At 38.1% G+C, this 24,388-nt stretch overlaps 1 protein-coding gene and 1 pseudogene across 1 annotated transcript; one reads left to right on the top strand and one right to left on the bottom strand.

The window, feature by feature from the left end:
• Nucleotides 1-15,381: 15,381 nt before the first annotated feature.
• On the top strand, nucleotides 15,382-20,070 carry LOC143556720 (serine/threonine-protein phosphatase PP2A-2 catalytic subunit-like). Its single transcript, XM_077045980.1, has 7 exons — nucleotides 15,382-15,525; nucleotides 15,556-15,811; nucleotides 18,035-18,149; nucleotides 18,282-18,390; nucleotides 18,488-18,565; nucleotides 18,655-18,846; nucleotides 19,701-20,070. Exons 2-7 carry the CDS (start codon nucleotides 15,559-15,561, stop codon nucleotides 19,872-19,874), a joined length of 921 nt encoding a protein of 306 aa, XP_076902095.1. The 5' UTR covers nucleotides 15,382-15,525; nucleotides 15,556-15,558; the 3' UTR covers nucleotides 19,875-20,070.
• Nucleotides 20,071-22,089: 2,019 nt separating this feature from the next.
• On the bottom strand, nucleotides 22,090-24,154 carry LOC143556719 (glycosyltransferase family 92 protein RCOM_0530710 pseudogene; annotated as a pseudogene).
• Between the last annotated feature and the right edge of the window lie 234 nt (nucleotides 24,155-24,388).

Below are 24,388 nucleotides of genomic sequence, written 5' to 3'. Positions count from 1 at the left end.
GTATTCACGAGCATATTTTTATGTTATTATTAGTTTTCATATAGTTCATAGAAAAAAGTGAAAGTAACATTAAAACTTAGGTAATTTTTTTTATAAGTTATTTTCATGAAATTAGGTTTTTGGTGTTAGACTCAGTTCAAACATTATTTACCGAAGTCTTAAAATCCTTAATATTATATTATTATCTATTAGGACACTATAAAAAATATATTAGTAAAATAGAAAGAAAAAAAAGGTGGAGAAGCATGACCACGTGGGTATTCAGAAAAGTAAGACAAGTGACATGTCAACTCACATGAATAAAACTAGGGTCAAATCCCTAGTGCCCACGTTACATTAAAAGTTTTTAAATCTTTGGTTTATAGCCATTTCTTAAAAAAAGGTAAATAAATAAAAATGTGTGTGCTAAAGGAAAAAATATTATATATTTGGATATTAAAATAATACAAGCTTATGATACAACATGATTAGAAACAATGATCAAATTAATAATCATTTTCTGTTTAAAAGTTATGAAATAAAGTCGTACTAGTTTTGCATGTTATATGACTTATAGTGCATACTTAGACCTCCCATACTGGAGACAATTCTTGAGTTTGTTGCGAAGGAAATCTTGAGACGAACTTGATAAACAACCTATTACAAATTCGAAGGTGTTTTTTTAAGAAGTAAGAATCCCTCCTAAGGGATCCCGATTTTTCTTCTAAAGAGGGGAATAAACCCCATATAAACGACAAGGGATATGGAAAGTCCCTTCCCTGAAAAGGGAAGCCGTATCATTATTCTTCGTCGACGAACCACCACCAACTTGGGTAAACAAGACAAGACCCAAATTATTTGTCATAATATAAGACCCAAAGCAATGAAGGAGGTTTCGGATATGGAAGGTAATTTCAAGAAGTGTTATTTTATTAGTAACGTAACCGCGAGATCTCAAAGAAACAAAGCTTTGCAATCATCACTTCGCAAGAGCTTATCCAAAGAAGAAGAAGCTCCTTCTAGGGGATAGGGTGTTTAGGAAAGGTCTATTCCATAAAGAGAGGAAAAGCTTCCAGCAACAACACTTTACATGTCAAAAGCCCCCTACTTGACAAATCCTTTAGAATGAATCCCCTACTTAACAATTCCTTCAGAATGAACCCCCCCACCCCCCCCCCCCTACACACACACACACTTAACAATTCCTTCTGAATGAAGCTCCCTACTTAAAAATTCCTTCATAAGAAAACCCCTTGCTAAACAGTTTGTTCAAAGCGAAGCTCCCTACTAAATAAATCCTTCCTAATGAAACCCCTTAACGAAGCTCCTTTCAGAACAAGGCCTTTCACAACATATTATAGGGATGCAATGATGACTTTGTTCGATTCACAAGGAGCCATGTTACAACTAACCATATTTCAAGAATCTTTCCAAAAGGAGAAGATTCCCTTTCCAAGGGATGGGGTGTTTAAAAATTTCCCCATGAAGAAAAAATATCATTTGGCAAGAGTTCTCGGCAAAGGAAAGAACCTCTTCCATATTTTTCTTTTTTTCTCAAGAAGAATAATCCCCTTCCTATGAAGGAAGTATTTGAAAAGTTCCTTCCATGAGGAAGGAGATCCTTCTACAGCAGAATCTCATGTTTCAAGAGTTTCTTTTTGAAGAAGAAGTGTTTCCTTCCAAAGAATGACAAAGTCTCTAGGGAAAAAAAACCTCATGTAGCAACACTTTACCTTCCAAGAGTTTCCCATGGTGAAAAGCTTCCATATCCATATATAAGAGGGGGGGGGGGCGTGCCCCTTCAATTAGCCTATTCCATCATCTTTCATGTGTAAGGACATATCTATATTATCTCAAACAAAAGCCTACCGTATCTCAAAAGAGCTAACCTTTTGAACTCATGTTGAATACATTCTTGCATAATGAATTGATCCTGGAGATTTTTTAGAGTCATTATTCAAATAGCTGTGATAAAAGAGGTCAATGTGATCATGGAACAAACGAAGGCATTCTCATACAATGCGATTTATTAGAAAACTTCTAACATATATCAAAACTAGTTATGCTTATGATTAATAAATAAAATTGGCTGATCAATACTTATAATTCCCTCAGGAGGGATAAAGACCTCTTTAAACGGCACAATACTTATAATTACCCTAGATAGGATAAGGCCCTCTTTAAGAGACAAAATATTTATAACCCCCCCCCCCCCCTAATGGGAAAATGATGTTAACTCTCTGTAAGTCCCGTGGAGGATCTTTCATTTTGATATCAACCCAAACACGATGTTACTGCGGAATCCTAACACCGTGATGATTCAAGAACGATGTAGAAGAACAATATAAATATGATGAACACGAAGTACTTTGGTTTCAATGCATACGATTCTATTATCAATAAATCGTCAAATACAGAAACCACTTAGCCAAACAATATAATGTTCTCTAGGATTATGGTGGCTCTCAACGTGTTCAAGAACTCTAGTTCTGCTCAACAACCACTAACCCTAAAATGATTAAACAGCTTTATATAGTTAGCATTTACAAGAGCCCCAATGACCAAGCCCAACTAAGCCCAAACAGAAATCAACATGATTTCTGTATTGCTAACCGATGCAAACCGAAATCCCTATGGATTTCGGTATTACATGCTCCAAGCCGTAAATTCCATCTTGTATAATACTTTGACTCTTCTAGATTATTTCTCTTTTTTCTTGATCATGTCATGGTATTTTGATATGCGTCAGTCTAACCATATCGTGACCCAACAATCTTCCCCTTAGACTGATGCTTTAAAAACCTTCAGAATCTTTACTTGAACATGATCAGCAACTTTAGCGTCTGCATCCAATACTCTACCATCTCTCCTTGAACATGATCAGCAACTTCACCATCTGCATCCAATACTTTACCATCTCCCCCTTATTGACAGTATCCTCCAATTTGATTCTCAGATACTTCATATGCTTCCGTTGCAAGAAATCAGTCTTGAAAGAACAATAAACTTTGATAGAAAGATCAACCTAAATATTTTGAAAACAATTAAATAAAACAAAATAAGACAGGCATAATTTTGGTAATTTTTGTTATTCTAGTTTTTATGATTTTCTTGAAAAGCCTTGAGATGAGATCATACCAGCTAAACCAACTATAACACAATAACCGACATCAGATTTCATAAGCTGAGGACACATTTTTAAAATGATTTGTTAACACATTTGTTTCGACAAGAGTAATCAAGAAGTAAAAATAAAATAAATGAAATAAAATAAAACCAAAAATAACAATTAAAACAAAATGAATCACCCGGTCTTCTTGTAATTTGGCAAAACTTTGGGACCAGATTTCACATTATGAAAAGATCCGAACATGGAATCTTATTGAGTAAGGTACTTTCACAAGGATTCATGTTCAGCATTATTATGACATAAAGAGACAGGTTGATAGAAGGTATAAAAACTTAGTATGATTTTCATCGCGTCAATGATATAAATTAGGTTCAGTTAGGCATAAAGCTTATATGGACATCACTCATGGACCTGTGGTGCCTCCTATCTCTTCTCAAAGCGTATTTGGCTTTCCCCAGATCACCCCAATTTGACTCCAACCCCCTAGTGGTTGATCAAAAATTTTTAGGAAGAAATAAAACTTTGAGCTTTAAGCTTATTGAAAGACAACAACACAAATTATATACATACTCAACTACTCAACATCATTCATCATTTTTTTTTACAATAGAAATAACAAGCACTTGCAAGTCCTGAATCTAGATCACTACCGTAAGACAACACAATTTTTTTGGTGATCAAGACACTAACGGGCTCGTGTATGACTGGGTAATTGCTTTTATACCTATCATTCGGAGAGATGTATATGGAGATATGCACATTTCTTCAAAATGATTCTCCACATTAAGTTCAGCATATTTAGTTTATATCACTTCTACTTTTACGCATCATGGAAAGCTACCATACAAATCAATGACTGTTCTACAGCCTTTTAAGCTTAATAACTTCACCCGTTAGGCAAGCAAAAACAATTTTCCTATCATTTTCCAAAGGTTGGATCAATTTTCATTTAAAAATATTTTGAAGTTTCAAAAAGTTGTTAACTGAATAATCATATAATTTCCCAGGGGGTTACATAAGACACACATGTTAAGAGCTTAGTCACCCCGGTCACTCTTCAATTTTCAGGTTAATGGCTATTCCGTATGACCACCAGTGGTTAACAGGACCAAACACATATGAGAATACATGTCCCTCCAACTTGGAATTACCGATATAATTTTAAGTGAAAAATTCAAAACACAAAAAACACATCACAATCGCCCCTGACACTTTCAGTCTTTGGATAAATGGCTATCTAGTGAATCTACGAGTAGATCACCGGACCAAAGATATACAAGTATATGTTCTTCAGACTTGAGCAACCGACATAATTTCAAGCGAGAGTGAATCTTGGAAAACGTAAGCAAAACTTTTATTATATATATATTTTTAATTTTCTCAATAAAAACACACACACTCTTTTTGATTTTTTTTAATTTTCTCCCCCTAAATTTGTGTAAAAATAAAATATGTACAAATTTACCCTAAAAAGACTCAATCGTCGAAACGTAGTATTTAATAATAATATATGATCAAGTGTGATAGTCAGCCAACTGATGTACTATCATTTCTCATGTATGTTCAAGTCATTTTCTCATTTTTTGAGAAACGAAATACACTATACTTGAAAAACTATACGTAAACATATTTTTGTATTTTTTAAAAATTTAAAATTTTAAAATCTTTTTGATTGATCAATCTTTCATACCAAAGTGATATGGTCACCTTTTATATTCAAGACATCATTTTCCCATTTGTGAGAATCTCCCCCTAGGAATAAGCTTCTTTTGAGATTCTGCATCCTTGCGAGTTGAATGTCTGAAACAAACTTTTTAATATGCAATGTATTCTCTGATTTGTTCCTACACACTTAGAGATCAGATTAAAAACGTTTTATCACCCTAAAATCTCGTCCAGGTAACAAATAATCCATTTTATGGTATAAAGATTTAAAAACAATGGATATTTGCCCTGTCATGTGCCTGGAACAACCCATTTAATAAACAGTGAATATGTGGATGTTCCTACACGCATAGCGGGATAAGTTGGACATAGGAACACAAGTCATAAATGTCTTGGGGTTCCCTTGAGCATCAACATATGTGACCTATTGCCAACTCATATCATTCCCTTCTTTAACAAAATCATTTGTTAATACAGATTATGTTTGCTGAGTTTTAAGCTTCCAAGTCTGTCTTGGTTTAGTGAAATTTGATAGAACAAACTTTGGAGTGGAGCAATTCAAATTCGGATTCTTAGAACTCTCAACACTCTTTGACTTCTGAAAATTTATTTTTCTTTTAACAGTTTCTAAATCATTTGAGTGCAAACATGTCACATTAACCTTGAATCCTTGAGTATCTGTGACCCGTTGTACAAATACTCATGGTTTTGTAAAATAAGCATTTTGTTTAACCGCTGGATTCGGTTGAAACCTGTTACCTTTCACTTGAGAAGCTTGTCTATTAACAGCACGGTAGTGACACTCCTTTGCCAATTGCCCACCGTTCCCGCAGACGAAACCTTCATTCTTCTTCTAATGTCAACGGAAGCTCTTGCCTCATGTTGGAATTCCTTCTTAGGAAAGGTTTTTCCATTCTTCTTGCCCCTTGGTGCAGCCCTCATGTCTTGGCGTGCCACAGTGGTAACATGTTTGCCTTTTAATATAAATAGCACCCAATGATTTATCAACACATGGAGATCCGGAGGATCTATGAGGACGAGACTGACCTTGTTGTGTTGATTTCTTATGTGCCTTCCCTTTGTTGCCACAACTCTATGTATTATTATTAGTACAATTTTGTGTTGTGGTGTCATCTGAGTTTGATGACACGTTAGGATAAGATTCATTTTCACTAGCTGAACCCCTTTACTGTAAGGCCCCGTTACCGATGCCTCACATTTGGACGTTGGATTTACTCATTCACATAGTTCTAGACATCAGAGTTAATAAAAACTTTCACGGAAAATTAAATAGTCAACCATTCGTTACAATCATCCATAATTTGTCTTCCAAAACATAACGTAAAATATATAAAACATCATAACAAAATCTTCAGACACCAGCCTCGTCCAATCCTGCCATGTGTCCCCCTCAAGCTAACTGTCTCAATCTATTCACCTGCGTGCATACTAAAAGTCAGCTACGCTGAGTGAGTTTTAGTTAATACAGGTAACATACAATACGTTCTTATATTACATACTTAACCTTCTTTACTTCCCTTCATACATAGGTAAGTATATACTTTCATTCTTACATTCATACATTCGTTCTTTCATACTTCATATTTTATCTTTCTTTACATACATACTTATACGTTTTAAAGAGTCTTTCGCCCTATAACCTCACAGATATTATTAGGGTCTGCCACCCTTAAAGAGCCTCTCACCCTATAACATCACAGATATTATTAGGGTCTGCCACCCTCCTTCACAGATATTATTGGGGTCTGCCACCCTCCTTCACAGATATTATTAGGGTCTGCCATCCTTTACCATCAATTCCTTCATATCATACTTTCCTTTCTTTTGTGAATTTTATATACTTTCTTACATACTCATTAACTACAACATACATACATCATACATATAACATACATAAACAATCACATCTCTAAACTATCTCCTGACAGTACATGCAATATCCGGAGATTGTTCATGTACCGTCAAGCATTCATTCATAACTTTCACATATATCATAATAGGCATACACTTACCACTTAAGGTAAGTGTATTAACTAATCACATTGAGTATGCACACAGCCCCGAAAATATAGCAAGGAATGGGGCTAGAAACTCATCTGATCCTTTTACGCTCTCCTTTAATCGCTATTCCCTTCTTTAACTGAGCCCGGCTAAGTCTTAAATATGTATTTGTTAATTAACCGTATAATTATTTAAGTTGGTATTTTAATTAACCAACACACTTTCTAAGTTGGGCATTTCTTGATTAATTGATACAGAGGGGCCAAGTTAGCTAATACAGGCCCAAAGTCTATCACAGCACCTGGGCCCAACTGGCCAGGCCCATAGTTAACCGAGAACTATGTGGCCGAGAACTCAAGCAGATAACTCAAGTTGGCCGAGAACCCATGTGTGACCGAGATCTCTGTTTTGACCGAAAACCCATAATATTGCCGAGAACCCTTGGTGACCGAGAACTCAGGTCACCGAGAACTCTTGTTACCCGGGAACTCTCGTTGATCGAGAACTCGTATTGACCGGGTTCTCGTGTTGACCGAGAACTCAAGGCAGGTTCAGGTCACCAAGAACCCATGTCTGATGCTTTCAGCTCAAGCTTTCTATCTTTATATCCATTCTAGGCTCAAATAATGGTTAACGGTCCACAATTACACTTTTAACCACCAATATCCCATTCTCCTTAACCGTTGTACATTCGTTATCAACCCATTAACCCCACGGCTTCAAGATCTAACCCGTTTTAATCATAAAGTTTAAACCTTTATAGTGTTAAAACGTTCTAGCTAGATCTAGGGTTTCCTTTATGAACCGTATATAATCATAAGTTTGCTAAGTCCATTTTAATCATCAAGTTTGCAACTTTATGATTTATCTAGACCCGATCTACTCTGTGTTTAAGTTTCATGGCCAACCGTTGATAAAAACATAATCTTTAAGGTCAAGAACATACCTTTATACGGTTATTAGGTCACGGCTAGCTTGTTATGAAATATTAATCTTGTATCATGCTTGTATATCAAAGATCTATCCGGATTTGGCTTGGTTTGATCTTGGGTTCTTGTTCTTGCTTCCGGCCGTAAATTAGTGTGTGTGTGTGTGGTTTATGGTGTGTAGGAAATATTATGCATAAGATGGATGGAAATGGAAAGAATTAGGGTTTAAGGGGTATTTATACTCCTTTAAGCCCATGGACCTAAGGCCCATATTTCCTTTTTAGTCCATACTTAACTCCATTTAAATAGCCTATTACCTTTCCATCTTTATTATTTTATTATTTCTTTATCGACTCAAGTAAACTTGTCTATCATAAGAAACAATATTTAAATATTATTATATGAAATTTTGGGATGTTACAAGTCTTTCCTCCTTAAAGAGGTTTCGTCCCCGAAACCTAACTATCATCTAAACAAAGCAGGGTAAAACTTGCGCATCTCTTCCTCGACTTCCCATCTAGCATCCGATCCCTTGCGGTGCTTCCACAACACCTTTACTAAGGGTATAACCTTATGAAGAAGTTGCTTTTCCTTGCGGTCAACTATCTCGATCGGTTGCTCAATATAGTTTAATTATTCATCAACCTCAATGTTCATCATTGGCACGTGCGACGTGTCATCAGCCAGACACTTTCTCAGATGAGAAACATGGAAGGTTGAATGAATCCCTGCTAGTTCATCGCGTAAATCCAGCTTATAAGCCACTTCACCCACGCGATCTATAATCTTAAACGGTCCAATGTACCTTGGACTCAACTTTCCTCTCTTCCTAATGCGGATAATCCCTTTCCAAGGCGAGACCTTGAGCATCACATTGTCACCAACATTAAACTCAATCGGTCGTTGCCGCTTATCAGCATACGACTTCTGTCTGTCTTGAGCAGCTTTCATTCTTGCTTTAATCTGATCGAATTTTGAAGACGTTTCTTGAACAACTTCTAGGATTCCCAATTCTTTCTAGCCAATCTCTCCCCAGCAAACCGGGGTTCTACATCGTCTACCGTAAATCATTTCAAACAGTGGCATACTGGTACTTGAATGATAATTGTTGTTATAGGAGAACTCTGCCAGGTGCAGATGATCATCCCAACTTCCACCAAAATCTAATACACAAGCACGTAGCATGTACTTAAGGGTTTGGATCGTCCTTTCAGATTGTCCATCTGTTTGAGGATGATAAAGCATACTGATGTTCAATCTCGTTTCCATAGCTTCATGGAACTTCTTCCAAAATCTCGACGTAAACCGTGTATCGCTATCAGACACGATCGAAAAACTGTACACCATGCTTAGATACAACCACTTTGATGAACAAACTTGCTAACGTTTCTGACGAGATAGCCTCTCGTATAGGCATAAATTGAGCACTTTTGGTCAAACAGTCCACAATCACCCAGATGGTATCATGATGTTTAGATGTACGAGGTAGCTTAGTTATGAAATCCATGGTGATGTGTTCCCATTTCCACTCAGGTATCTCTAGCGGTTGCATTTTCCCATAAGGCTTCTGATGTTCGGTTTTGACTTGTAAACAAGTTAAGCACTTACTAACATAATCCACCACATCATTTTTCATTCCTGGCCACCAATAATCTCTTTTCAAATCTTGGTACATCTTCGTAGCTCAATGATGAAATTACTATCTTTACTTATGAGATTCATCTAAGATTCGACCTCTAAGATCTCCATGACGTGGAATCCACATACGGTCAGACCTAGTCTTAACACCATTAGTGTTTTCCATCAACTCATCTTGATGGCCGTAAATTCTTTCTTTCTTCACTAACTTCTCGTCTACTAACACCTCAGACTGCACTTTGATGATTTCTTCAAAAAGACTTGAATTCATAATCAGCTGGTATGACTTTATTGTTGCAATGACTTCCTCGTTCTTACGACTTAGCGCGTCGGTGACAACATTAGCTTTACTAGGATAGTATTTAATGTCGCAGTCGTAATCCTTAATCAACTCCAACCATCTTTTCTGCCTCATGTTTAATTCCTTTTGCTCGAAGAAGTACTTCAAACTCTTACGATCCGTGTAGATGGTACACTTAGTACCATACAGATAATGCCTCCATATCTTAAGAGCGTGCACTACAGCTGCTAGCTCTAAATCATGCGTCGGATAGGTACTCTCGTGGACTTTCGATTGTCTAGACGCGTATGCTATCACCTTACCTCGTTGCATCAACACGCAACCTAACCCACGATATGAAGCATCATTACAAACGACCAAATCCTCGTCACCATCGGGTAAAGCAAGGATTGGAGCTTGCGTGAGTCTCTTCTTTAATTCCTCAAAATCTTCTTCTCGGAACTTCCCCCAACTGAATACTACCGACTTTCGGGTCATACCGGTCAACGGTGTGGCTATCTTGGAGAAACCTTCGATGAATCTCCTATAGTAGCCAGCTAACCTTAAGAAGATTCGTATATCAGTCGGATTCTGTGGAGTCTTCCATATCGTTATCGCTTCAATCTTAGCTGGGTCCACGGTAATCCCTTCAGGATTAATCACGTGACCTAGAAATTGCACTTCTCGTAACCAGAACGCGCATTTTGAAAACTTAACATACAACTTTTCTCCCTTCAGAGTCTCCAATGCCTCTTTCAAATGCTCAGCATGATCAACCTCGCTCTTTGAATAAATCAATATGTCGTCGATGAAAACGATAACTGACTTATCCAACATCGGCCGACACACGCTATTCATCATGTACATAAACGCTGCAAGAGCATTAGTTAGACCGAATGACATTACGAGGAACTCGTAGTGTACATACCGTGTCCAAAACACTGTTTTAGGGATGTCTGCCTCTTTCAGCTTAAGCTGATGATAGCCCGATCTGAGATCTATCCGTGAGAACCAACTTGAGCCTTGCAGTTGGTCAAACAGGTCATCAATCCTTGGCAAAGGATATCTATTCTTCATCGTAAGCTTGTTCAACTTGCGATAGTCTATGCACATTCTCATACTTCCATCCTTCTTCTTCACGAATAATACTGGTGCGCCCCACGGGGAAACACTTGGTCTAATGATACCTTTGTCGATGAGTTCTTGCAGTTGGGACATCAAATATTTCATCTCGGACGGCGTTAGATGGTAAGGCGCTTTTGCGACGGGTTGGGCTCCTAGTACTAAATCTATCTGAAATTCTATCTCTCGCTCTAGTAGCAACCCCAGAAGATCCTCTGGGAATACTTCTGGGTAGTCGCACATGATAGGAACATCTTTCATTTCTTTCATCTCGGCCGTAGCGTTGACAACATATGCCAGGTAGGCACCGTACCCTTGCTGTAACAAACCCTCAGCTTTTATCATCGAAATGACATTAAGCCCAGAATTTCCTTATCACCGTAAACCGTCACCGTACTACCATCCAAGGACTTTAACTTTATTATTCTACTCTTACACATTATCTGAGCCTCATAATCCGACAACCAGTCCATTCCCAAAACCACATCGAACCCTCTTAAGGTCATAACATACAAGGTAACAGGGAACTCATGTCCATCTAACTCTATCTTACTGTCTTTAACCATTTTTATTATTTTAACCTAAGTGTCACTAGCGGTTTCTACTATAAAATTTTCAAACACTCGGCAACATTTCCTTTTAGCTTAGTTACTAAATGGTGTAGCTACGAAACTTCTATTCGCACCCGAATCAAATAATGCCGAAGCAGAAACACCGTTTACTAAAAACGTACCTGTCACAACATCTGGAATTTGTTTGGCTTGCTCCTGAGTCAGCATGTAGGCTCTGGTCTTTGGCCTTGACGGTTCAACTTCTTTCTTTCCACCGCCCCCAGCTTCAATACATTCTCTGGCCATATGACCCTTCTTCCCGCATTTGTAACATGTGGGTTCGGTGTTGCATTCATGAGCGTAATGCCCCACCTTCCCACATTTGTAACAGGTATTTGACCCTAACCTGCACTCTCTACCATGAGGTTTCCCACACTTATGGCACACATCAAAACCAGTACCCCACTTGCACTCACCACCGTGCATCTTACCACAAGTCGTACACGACTTCCTTTCCCACACCTTATGTTTCTTATCCTTGGAGTTCCACAACTGAGTACCAGGTCGTTTAGCAGGAACAACCCATTTCTTTTCTTTCTTCTCTTCTACCACCACATCGTCCACGGCCAGATCATCGTAAACCATCTATGCGAGTTCGACAGCATAGTCAAAAGTAGCAGGCTTACTAGTCTTGACCAATGTGCGGACGTTCTGTGGTAGCCCTCTCACATAACACTTGATTCGTTTGGCCTCAGTGTTCACCATGTCTGTAACGAGCCTAGACAGGCAGTTGAATTCAGTAGTGTATTCGTGGTGTGTCATCTTACCCGCCTTCATACTCAAAAATTTCATTTCAACCCTCTCCACCTCTGCATCAGCACAAAACCTATTTATAACTAATTCCTTCAGATCCTCCCATTTCATTGCCTTAATTTCCTCTGGGCTCTTCCTCTGTTCGATCGATTCCCACTAGTACATTGCCTCATCACCAAATGATTGGTTGGCATAACTGACAGCTTGGTTGGGACGGAACACGCTAATGCGGATAATCTTGTCCATAGTGGTTATCCATTTGAGAGTAGCGATTGCGTCTCCCAAACCAGTCAGCTTCGACGGGTCATGTCCCTTGAAGGACTTATAGTTGCACCCACATCGGCCCCTCCTCCTATCATCAACCTTCACGGACTTAACTACACTCGAAGCCTCCCTCTCTCTTTCATCATCTTTCCTACCCTCTCCACCAGCCCCTTCAGGAGTCAAGTTCTTCGCATCAGTGTCTATAGCTTGAACAATAGCTGCTTTTATTAAGGGATCTAGTTGAACCCCTTCATTGTTGTTCGGGTTTCTTCTAGTTGCGTTTCCTTCATCTCCGGTGTTGGAAGCGGTTTCAACCGAAGGTTGTCGGACATGACGAGGCCTGCCATGACGTCCAGTGTGACCTCTAGCTCTTACAATTCCTCCAGTTCCCATATTTTCTCACGTTCCAGCCATCGTATTCTAAAAGGGAAAACACAAACGTCATCACTCAAGGAACTGTTTAGTACAAGGATAGTAAGGATAACAGGTAATAACAGTGGCCAGTTGTGATTAGCTGATCACGTTACTTTCCGTGTCCTATAAACTTCCTCTTATGAGTCTATTTGTGCTGGTTCTAATCTTAAACAGTTAATCAATCAAAGAATCAAGAAATCCTATACGTATCATTAACAAATCCCTTCTCTAGAAATTAAGCTAGCATTAACATTTATTATTTAACCGTACACCTTACTTTTACTGAGCTTGCTTGAGCACATGGCATTCTTGAACTGGCATCTTCTTTCTTTTATTACTTTAATCTCATTCTCTGTTCGAGTCTAAGCATGTAGGATGCTTAAATCTCTCAAACTTTGCTCCGACACTAACTTGTAAGGCCCTGTTACCGGTGCCTCACATTTGGACTTTGGATTTACTCATTCACATAGTTCTAGACATCAGAGTTAATAAAAACTTTCATGGAAAATTAAATAGTCAACCATTCGTTACAATCATCCATAATTTGTCTTCCAAAACATAACATAAAATATAGTAATAAAACATCATAACAAAATCTTCAGACGCCAGCCTCGTCCAATCCTGTCATGTATCCCCCTCAAGCTAACTGTCTCAATCTATTCACCTGCGTGCATACTAAAAGTCAGCTATGCTGAGTGAGTTCTAGTTAATACATGTAACATACAATACGTTCTTATATTACATACTTAACCTTCTTTACTTCCCTTCATACATAGGTAAGTATATACTTTCATTCTTACATTCATACATTCTTTCTATCATACTTCATATTTTATCTTTCTTTACATACATACTTATACGTTTTAAAGAGTCTTTCGCCCTATAACCTCACAGATATTATTAGGGTATGCCACCCTTAAAGAGCCTCTCGCCCTATAACCTCACAGATATTATTAGGGTCTGCCACCCTCCTTCACAGATATTATTAGGGTCTGCCACCCTCCTTCACAGATATTATTAGGGTCTGCCATCCTTTACCATCAATTCCTTCATATCATACTTTCCTTTCTTTTGTGAATTTTATATACTTTCTTACATACTCATTAACTACAACATACATACATCATACATATAACATACATAAACAATCACATCTCTAAACTATCTCCTGACAGTACTTGTAATATCCGAAGATTGTTCATGTACCGTCAAGCATTCATTCATAACTTTCACATATATCATAATAGGCATACACTTACCACTTAAGGTAAGTGTATTAACTAATCACATTGAGTATGCACACAGCCCCGAAAATATAGCAAGGAATGGGGCTAGAAACTCACCTGATCCTGTTACGCTCTCCGTTAATCGCTATTCCCTTCTTTAACTGAGCCCGGCTAAGTCTTAAATATGTATTTGTTAATTAACCGTATAATTATTTAAGTTGGTATTTTAATTAACCAACACACTTTCTAAGTTGGGCATTTCTTGATTAATTGATACAGAGGGGCCAAGTTAGCTAATACAGGCCCAAAGTCTATCACAGCACCTGGGCCCAACTGGCCAGGCCCATAGTTAACCGAGAACTATGTGGCCGAGAACTCAAGCAGATAACTCAAGTTGGCCGAGAACCCATGTGTGACCGAGATCTCTGTTTTGACCGAAACCCCATAATATTGCCGAGAACCCTTGGTGACCGAGAACTCAGGTCACCGAGAACTCTTGTTACCCGGGAACTCTCGTTGATCGAGAACTCGTATTGACCGGGTTCTCGTGTTGACCGAGAACTCAAGGCAGGTTCAGGTCACCAAGAACCCATGTCTGATGCTTTCAGCTCAAGCTTTCTATCTTTATATCCATTCTAGGCTCAAATAATGGTTAACGGTCCACAATTACACTTTTGCAAATTAAGACACATTGAACACTAAAAGTAAGAATTGATTAAGACTTAAAACATCAACATTGAACACTAAAAGTTGATAATTAAGACTTAAAACACTGATATCGGGAATATCGGTGATATATCGGTCAATATCGTTGATATTATCGGTACCGGTATCCTGATTTACATATCGCCAATGACCGATAACCAATATATCACTGATATATCAGTGATATATCGGCGATATCGACTACATAGATTAGGATTAACCGGATTGAAATATATATGTAATTTTTCAAATACATGCATATATACCAAATTTTATACATATAATTTCAGTTTTGACCGATCTTGACCAAATGGTGGTTAATCGGTGACTAGTTGATGGATTACCAAATAGCGATTAATTAGGTACTAATCGACGCCTGGTCTAGAATTTTACAACCATGTTAACACGAGCATCAAACAAGTTTGTTTTAAACGAACTTTAGGTTGAAACTTTCGAGTGAAATTGAGACAAAACAAAAATACAAGGACCAAAATGTTAGCACTAGTTTCTCTTTTTGAACATTACATACAGATGTATGTATGTATATATATATATATTCACCCCAAACACAACTTTGTTTTCCTTTGCCAAATTCTAGAGAGAGAAAATCAATTCATCTCATCTCAAGAAGTCAATGGCAACAACAAATGCAAATCTAAATCTAAATCTATATGGTACCACAAAATGTTAACCAAATAATCCTCCCTTGTTATCTCCAACCCCATCGAAATCTTCAATTTTTAGTTTTAGTGTTAGGGATCTCAAATTATTATTATTATTATTATCTGTCGTTTTTGGATCTGTGAAGGAAAGAGAGAAAATGCCATCGGACGCGGATATAGATCGGTTAATAGAGCAATTGATGGATTGCAAACCCTTGACCGAATCCGAGGTCAAATCCTTATGCGATCAGGCCCGGGCTATTCTTGTCGAGGAATGGAATGTGCAGGCGGTTAAATGCCCCGTTACCGTTTGCGGTGACATTCACGGCCAGTTTTATGACCTCATTGAGCTCTTTCGCATCGGTGGGAACCCGCCCGATACCAATTATCTCTTCATGGGAGATTACGTTGGTGAGAAATATTATTTTCTTTTCTGCATTTCTTATATTTAGCTAGATTTAGGGCTACATGAGCTATTTGGGGTTAATCGGATTAGAAAATATATATATATATACACACACACCAAACTTTATGTATAAAGTTATTTGGCCAGAAAAAAAAAGTTTTCCGTTTTGACCGATTTTGACCAAATAACAATTAATCTGATACTGGTCGGTGGGGTGCTGACTAGTGATTATTGGGGATTAATCACTAGTCAGGATTTTTATTTTTACAAGTAGAAGTTTGCTTCATTTGGCCCGTTGATAGATGCGACAACTCTGTGGTTTGTGCGTATGAAGTGGCACGTGTGCCGTCGTTTAGATCTAGGGGTGGTGTATGTATAGCATCTTCCGTGACGTTAGGACATTGAATGAAATAATAAATAGAGGATTTTTTTTTGTTACATTAAAATTCTGGTGATTGGAATATGTTTGCGTACTGTTAATCAGTACGTCAGTGATTTTACTATTTGATGTAGACAGGGTTGAATCGAATTGAATTCTGTCGGTCGTTAGAGACAAAGTTGGTTTTTTTGGATTGCTTGTTTAGCATTAGGATGATTACTATATTTGTCACTAGACAGTTGTGGCTTATTCAACTTTGTTGCTTGCGTACGTCAATCTTCTTGTTGTGCTAGTGCATATAATAGAAGACGATTTGTGTGCAATCATGTTAGGTTACTTGCTTAAAGATTATTTGGAGGGCACAATTCTATTATTTTTCAGGCTGTTAGAATTTAGAATTCAATGCGGAGTTTTAGTGTTGGCCATCATATAAATTCTAGAAACACATAGATGTCATAATGCGATGCGGTTATATATGTTGATTAGATCATTGTCAGCAAGAATGATACAGCATATATTTGTGCATTAGTGTATTACTATCTTCGTTGATGTGAAATAACTGGAATTGATAAATTAGGCAGTTGTTTAGGAAAATATTGATGCTGAATATGAGAAAGTGAGTTTTCTGCAATCTTGATGTCTTAGGATGGCTTTACAGAATTGATTATTCAGGTAATTTTTTAGGAAAATATTGATGTTGAATATGAGAAAAGGAATTTTCTGCAATCTTGATGCCGTAGGATGGCGTTACGGTAAAGTTATAATGTATACAGTCGACAGGTTGCTTTAAAAAAGCACAAAGGACTCCAGAGCGTTTAGGTTTCAAAAGCTGAGGCGCTCACATCACGTTAATAAGGCGCTAGGTAGTTGAAAGCTCAAGGCACAAAGGGTGAGCCTTGGGCCTAGGCGCAAGATGCTTAAAAAGGGAGGGGCCTGAGATAAGTAAGGCATACAACATAAACATATCATTTTAGGGATTTTAGGCATGTTTTAGCTGGTTCCAGGTCGATTTTGAATGATTCAGACCAGTTTTAGTTGTTCAGTCCGGAATATGCAGAAGTTTGCCAAAATCTTGCTTGAAAGTTGTTGGAAAGCAAATTTTTGGCCAGAATCTTGCAAGAAGAGCCTTTTTGCCTGCGGAAGGTGTTTTTGGTGCGCTTTGTCTAGGCGTCTAGACGCTATGTTGTCAAAAGCTCTTTATCCAAAAAGGAACAGTGACCAGCCTAAAGTTGGCTTAACCAAGCAAGCAATGTGTCTATAAGACCCTTAAAAAAATGATATTTTATGCTATGCGCCTTGTTTATCTCGGGCCTCCGCTTTTTAAGCGCCTTGCACCTAGGCCCAAGACTCACCTTTGCTTTTAACTTTATTTACAATCAGAACTCCAAGCGTCTTTCTCATTTGTTTTACATATCAACCTTTTTATGAAGTGACTTTTTTAATTATTATTTTTGGTTCTTTTTGCATGTCAACCTCTTACAAACCCTTTATTTTGAGCCATTAGTACATGAGGCCGCCACTTCATCCCTGAGGCGTTTTCTAGCTCGCCTCACACCTTTTAAAACCAAGGTCTACATAACATTAAATGTATATTTCAGTATATAAGTCAAAGAAGGTGATATGTTGCATCATGTAGCCAAATAGGTTACAACTAAGTCAAATGAAGATGGTTAAATTATTATTATTGTGATTGTGCAACATTGCTACTACTAATGATGGTACTATGACTTTGCGGTAGATGGTCTTGAGAGTGTAGTTATCTTTCATAATTATAATCAATTCAGTGGGAACGGTATATTCTTTTTTAATTATAACTAATATTTTGATTTTAATCAAATTGTTATCGCAGATCGTGGGTATTACTCCGTGGAGACCGTCACACTTTTAGTGGCTCTAAAAGTTCGTTATAGAGATAGAATTACAATTCTTCGTGGGAATCATGAAAGCAGACAGATCACTCAAGTGTAAGACTTTTCCTCTCTTATCTTTAAAATTGAGAAACGCGTACACACACACACACATATATATATATATCAACATTTCTTGAAGAGCTCTTGAATATTAGCTTTACTCATATTACTTTTTGGTCAACTCAGATATGGATTTTATGATGAATGTTTGAGAAAATATGGAAATGCTAACGTTTGGAAGCATTTTACCGACCTTTTTGATTACCTACCTCTTACAGCACTTATTGAAAGCCAGGTTACACTTTTACAAATTTCATGCTCATTATTTTATAATTTCATTCATCTTATGATAATCAAACAGTTTCTTCTTTTTTTTTTTGTTTATTTTATAGATCTTTTGCTTGCATGGAGGACTTTCACCGTCACTGGATACACTAGACAATATCCGAGCATTGGACCGCATTCAAGAGGTACTTTGTAGTCTGTACTGCCTTTGTTCTTGAACGTGTGTTTTGAATTTTTGTAGTTTACTGATGCATTTTTGGTGAGTTCAATGTAGGTCCCACATGAAGGACCAATGTGTGACCTGTTGTGGTCCGACCCTGATGACAGATGCGGGTGGGGAATATCTCCACGTGGGGCCGGATACACATTTGGACAAGATATAGCATCTCACTTTAACCATACGAATGGGCTGTCGCTTATATCAAGAGCTCATCAGCTTGTTATGGAGGGTTTTAACTGGTGCCAGGTTAGATTACGGGTCGTAAATGAAGCATACGAGCTCGAACTGAGCATGTTCGTTCGTTTGACTTTAATGAACCAAACGATCGGACATGAATAGTTAAACAAACGGGGGTTGTTTGTGTTCTTTTGTTAAGAAAATTAACATGAACGTGTTCGTTTATGTTCGTTCGTGAAAGGTATAATCGAATGGTTCACAACAAACATACATAACTTAGGTGATTAAAAGTAAATGCGAACAATGTATTGGGCTTCAAAAGTTATTTCTGTAATTGGCCTAAAATTTTTAGTGAATATATACGTGAAAGAACAAACGTAAACTATCGAACATAAATGAACATACGATTTCTTCATGTTTTTTTATTTATTAAATAAACGAACATAAACAAACGTAAATGAACTAATATAACTGAACATAGATGAACAAACGTTAATTAGAAATAAATGCAAACAACAATGTGTTGGGCCTAAAAAGTTATTAAACCTCTTAAATTGTAGCAGGCCTAAAAATTTAAATAGAATATATTAACCAACTTAAAGGAACAGACTTAAACAAACATAACTAACATAAATGAACAGACAAACGGATTTAAATGAATGATGCAAACTAACGATCATGAACATAAATGAACAACCAAGCCGTGTTCAGGTTCGTTCATCTATAACGAACCTCTTTCTGAACAAGCATCCAGATCGTTTACAAGCTTAGATTGATCCTTTTTTTAAAAAAATATTACATTCGAGGTCTTCACTGATCACTCAGTTGTAAAACGTTTGGTTCTTCTCATTAATTGATGTTAAAAACAAAAGTGTGTTAAACTTTTTTGTGAAATGACCATTTTATCCTTATGGTAATGTCAGGACAAGAACGTGGTGACGGTATTTAGTGCTCCAAACTACTGTTATCGGTGCGGGAACATGGCTGCGATACTTGAAATAGGGGAAAACATGGACCAAAATTTTCTTCAATTTGATCCGGCGCCAAGGCAGATTGAACCGGATACTACCCGCAAGACACCGGACTATTTCTTGTAATCAGTTGCATGGATGGTCTGGCTGTTTGTTTGTAATCCTTGTAGATGTTTGAAAACAAAGAGTAAGAGTTTTGTTGTGAACATCATTCTTTTGTTTGGGATTTGGAGTTTGAATTGCTGCTGGCTGTTGTTATTGACAAACTAATATGTAGGCAGTAATGTTTCTTTCTGAATTTTCAATTCTTAAGTTAGAAGCAGGTTTTTGGTGGTTTACCATTTTAAGCAATCATAATAAAGTTTAGTTTTTGGAGTAATCATTTGTTTTTTCTAGTCTATTGTTTTAGAAGAGAGATAGCTCTAGCCACTTGCCTACATGGCTACATGTATATATGCATTCTCTCGTGACTAGTTTTATGTTGAGTACTATGATAATTACATAAAACACTCATACATTGTGCATTATCTATTTAATATTATGTGGCTTTTGCTGTTCGCTATGCATTATTGGTTCTTAAATGATCGTTGCGTGTGTATATATAACCCTTGAGCAACTCATGTCATGTGTATATATGTGTGCATATAATCCTTGGGCGACTCATGTCGTGTGTGTATGTATATAACCCTTGAGCGACTCATTTACTGCGGATAAGGAGGGATGAATTACTCAATTAAAATCTACTTAAACTATGAGCTAATTTGGTATCTATTCAGAAAACAAACTTGATAACTAAATGTAGGGGCAACGGTTAACCTAAAACCGACATGGAAAAAAATACATAGGTTTTGGAAGCTAACACGACCCGTTTATTAAGCAGGCCGGGTTCGGGTTGACCCACCACTAACTTGTTTAATCATAATCATCATCGTACTCAGTTTATTCCACCAATAGCAAAGCTATGGTAGGGTCTGAGGAGGGTAAGATGCAGATAGCCGTACCTCTCCATAGGAATGTGAGACCCCCGGTTCGATTGTAGTTTTGCATCAAGCCTTGAACATAATGCACATAACACTCAATCATCGGGACACGACTGATCGGTGCATGTACCCTTGTCTTTTGCGGCTATCAACGCCACCACATGATGCCTGATTAACCTTCCGCCACTTTTAACGTTATTTTCACGAGATTAGTAAAATAACGTCAAAATTAGTGAAATTTCACTTTTGCGCGCCCGAAGTTTCACACATATATACATTATATGTGCGCACGCAAGCAGGATGCACTAACCTGTTTAAGTATTAAAAAATAACTTTTACATTTATTTTTTGGTTTTGTCATTTCCATTTTTCTTAATATACTCTTGCAACTTCAATTCAAGACTTCTAATATTTTCTAAAAATAACAAATTCATATTACTCATTTTCTACTAACTCTAAATTATATTCATTTTGCTTATTAAAAATTGTTTTAATCCTTTTGATAAATGGGCCATTTTCAATTAGACTCGAAATTGTGTGATTAAGGTTGAAATGCTTGACACATAATAATATGGGCCGGCTTGGGTTGCACATTTCAATCCATCAACCCACCAATCCGACCTCGATTGACACCCTTAACTAAAATTGTGTTCAAACGATCGAGCCCTATGCACCACCTGCTAGCCACCGCCACGGCACCACTGCAACCCGCCATGACCCATTTGCAACACCAGGCACCCCTACACGTTTATCTTGTTTCAGTTTTTACCTATTGTTTGTCAAGTTTAAATAGTCAGTCCATGTTTTCCATGTTCAGTCAATTCAATTGTATAATTTCTTGACGTGCATGTGATGTGTTTTAAATTCCATTTAAGTAAGCCCATGTTTTATAGAATCATGTAGTGGATTAATTATTTTATTTATTTCTAGAAAAAGGGTATTGCAAATTATAATTGACCTATTCAAACAACGGAATCAGAAAATAGCAGACGATTTATTAGACTTTTTCTTTGTTTTATCCCATCATTTTGTTGACTTAAATTATTGTTCTTTGCTAGAACAACAGTGGCTCATTGAAGGGTGATCTTAGAGCCGATATCTTAACCGAAGTGTTGAATCTTAGAGCCATCGAACCCTCGTAAAAGTTTTACGGCAAAAACATTTTACTCCAAACCTGTTCTGAGCCGAATCAAACTGGCTTTTTTTTAAACAAAAAACATCTATTTTAAGTTTTTAACACGTACAAGTTATGGTCATAGCATGCTTTGATCCATACCTGACCCGACCGCTCGTTTTACCAGGCTTACTCAAAACCATACAATAACTTAAACATAGTTACAAACCAATATACAAAAAAGAAGCAAGCAATAAATTCCTTTAATGTCACAAGAAAAGAATTATATAACGTACATCTATCACCAAAACCCGCCCGTTTCATACTTACAAAAACAATGTTACAAAACCCGACCCTCTTTTCGCATAACCAACAGTTAACCCTTGTCAAAAAATCAATCAATCTATCAAAGTATCACTATACCAATATTACATCACACATCTCTATCCCAAGGCAAAACACCACTAGACACATCACCCAACTTACCCAAAACAAAGTCCCTCAAACCAGTATCCCACACCTCGCAGAACCGCAACCGCCAGTCAACCGGCTCAATCGCCTCCGTCCCCAACCCGGGTGCTCGGTCCCTCGACCCTTCGTTCTGGTTCTCCGTCCAATCCGCCACATAAGTGGCCACCCGTCTATAGAACTTGGCCCGAAAAACCTCCCACACTTGGTACTTATAATGATTAATAACCGCAACACTTTGAGCCAAATCGATGAACGTGTACCCGCTCCTTAAATGAAAATGATGCACCACGTTCATTAAATTCGGGTCGAGCGCATCCGGCCGGATAATCGACTTGTGTCGTTCCGGGCTTTGTAGTCTGCACGTGTACCCGACCGTGACCCCGTGTTTGGGCCGAGACGTTAGCCCTGAAGGCCCGAAACTATGACACGACGTTCTAATCTCACCGATCGATGACGATTTGGTAAAGTTCGAAACCAGGGTTTTAAGCGAACCCGGGCCCGCAAACCCGGATGCCGGGTTATGTGGAAAGTAATAAAACTCGTCCACATCCATAAACGAAACCCAATTGCATTCAGACCGAGCCCGAATCGCACAATGTGAGAACCCGGCCTCTTGAGTCTTGATCCAGGGCCACACGTGCCGGCTCACGTTATAACCCTCGGATACAAGATTCTCAACAACGGCTTTAATCTCATCGTCACTATTATTATCATACACGAACCACTTCCCGACACCCAGCCACGAGTGGTACGTAACCCACTCACGTATCGAACGGGCCTGATTCCACATCATCGTGCAAACGCAGATATCATGTTTTATAACTTCCGGGCTAAAGGTTGACCCGGGTATTTTCGCAACAGACGGGACGAGAACATGGTTACCCCGTGGGGCTCGAAAACTAACCGTGACCTGAACCCCACGGGCTTTATCCGGGTGGTTAATAATACTTCTTGGAACCGCACACCTGACCACTTCCTGAGCAGCAGTCACAGCTTTGGAACTAAGAATATATTTCCCATTCATTTCCGAATCGGGTAACCCGAAATGACAATTGAAATTCGCGGGGTCGGATTCTTTCCCCTGTCTATGACTAATCCCCTTGACGAATATTATTACAGTACTTCCATCCAATACCGCTTCATAGGCTAAATTATCCCACGAGTTCAAGGGTTTATTATCTTCACCCGAATCAAGTGGTAAACTTAACCCTCGTCGTGTCAGTGTAACCAACGATGAGGAGTTCGAAGGTGGACACCGGACGAGGCAGCGGTTATCGGTGTATTGGTCCACCGACAAGACGGGTAAACGCTTGATGACGTCATGATGGTGATCAATAAGATCGGTATGGTTGGTTTTGTAAAGGCATTCGAATGTGTTGGCAGCAATTGGGTTATTGGAACTGGGAGGTTGTGAGGAGGTTATTATTAATAGGATGTGATCAGGAAATGAGACCCTGGAGTGGAGTTTGAAGTGGGTTAATTTGTGGAACTTGGATAAAACCCTAAGGGAGTCCATTGGGTAAGTGGGTAATTTAACGGCGTGGTGAAACGACGTGGTGTGACGGTGGAAGATGAAGTAGAAGAAAAGGAAGAAGCAGAGGAAGTAAAGAAGAGATCTAACGGCGGGAGACTGACGGAGTTTGGTGGGTTTTAGAAACCGTTTACGTTTACGCCGTTGCTCCGGCGAGTCCATGACGGTTGTTTTGGATAGTTCAGGTGAGAGTAGATCTGGGAGAAAATGAGGCGGTTGGTGGCTTTAGTGACGGAGGAATGTTTGTCGGAAACGGTGGTCAAGGCGGCGATGTGGGGTTTAGTTGAAAGTTTTAAAAGGAAGGTAAAGAGATGATTGGAAACTGCTGTGACCAATCTTGAAATTAAATACTTTTCATTTACTTTATTTTGTTTCAAGGCATAAACCTTTGTTATAGATCACGCTAGTGGCTGTAACTTGTAAATACTTTTTGTTTAATTCATTTTTATTATTAGCGTTTTTAATTAACCTGGTACCGAGTGAGCCTCCAGTCATTTATAATAACTTTTTAAAATTTTAGATCTGGCTTACTTAAAAACACGAT

The sequence above is a fragment of the Bidens hawaiensis genome, unplaced genomic scaffold (assembly GCF_021521415.1).
Source record: "Bidens hawaiensis isolate Kalapana, Puna unplaced genomic scaffold, B.hawaiensis_p1.1 tig00018670_1, whole genome shotgun sequence".
NCBI lineage: Eukaryota > Viridiplantae > Streptophyta > Magnoliopsida > Asterales > Asteraceae > Bidens > Bidens hawaiensis.
This window is presented reverse-complemented; position numbering and strand designations above follow the sequence as displayed.

What these genes read in the sequence shown, in the direction of transcription:
- LOC143556720 (XM_077045980.1), top strand. Translation starts at nt 15,559, where the DNA reads ATGCCATCGGACGCGGATATAGATCGGTTAATAGAGCAATTGATGGAT. An exon ending in CAGCACTTATTGAAAGCCAG is followed by an intron (nt 18,391 to 18,487) that starts GTTACACTTTTA and finishes TTTATTTTATAG; the next exon opens with ATCTTTTGCTTGCATGGAGG. An exon ending in AGGGTTTTAACTGGTGCCAG is followed by an intron (nt 18,847 to 19,700) that starts GTTAGATTACGG and finishes TGGTAATGTCAG; the next exon opens with GACAAGAACGTGGTGACGGT.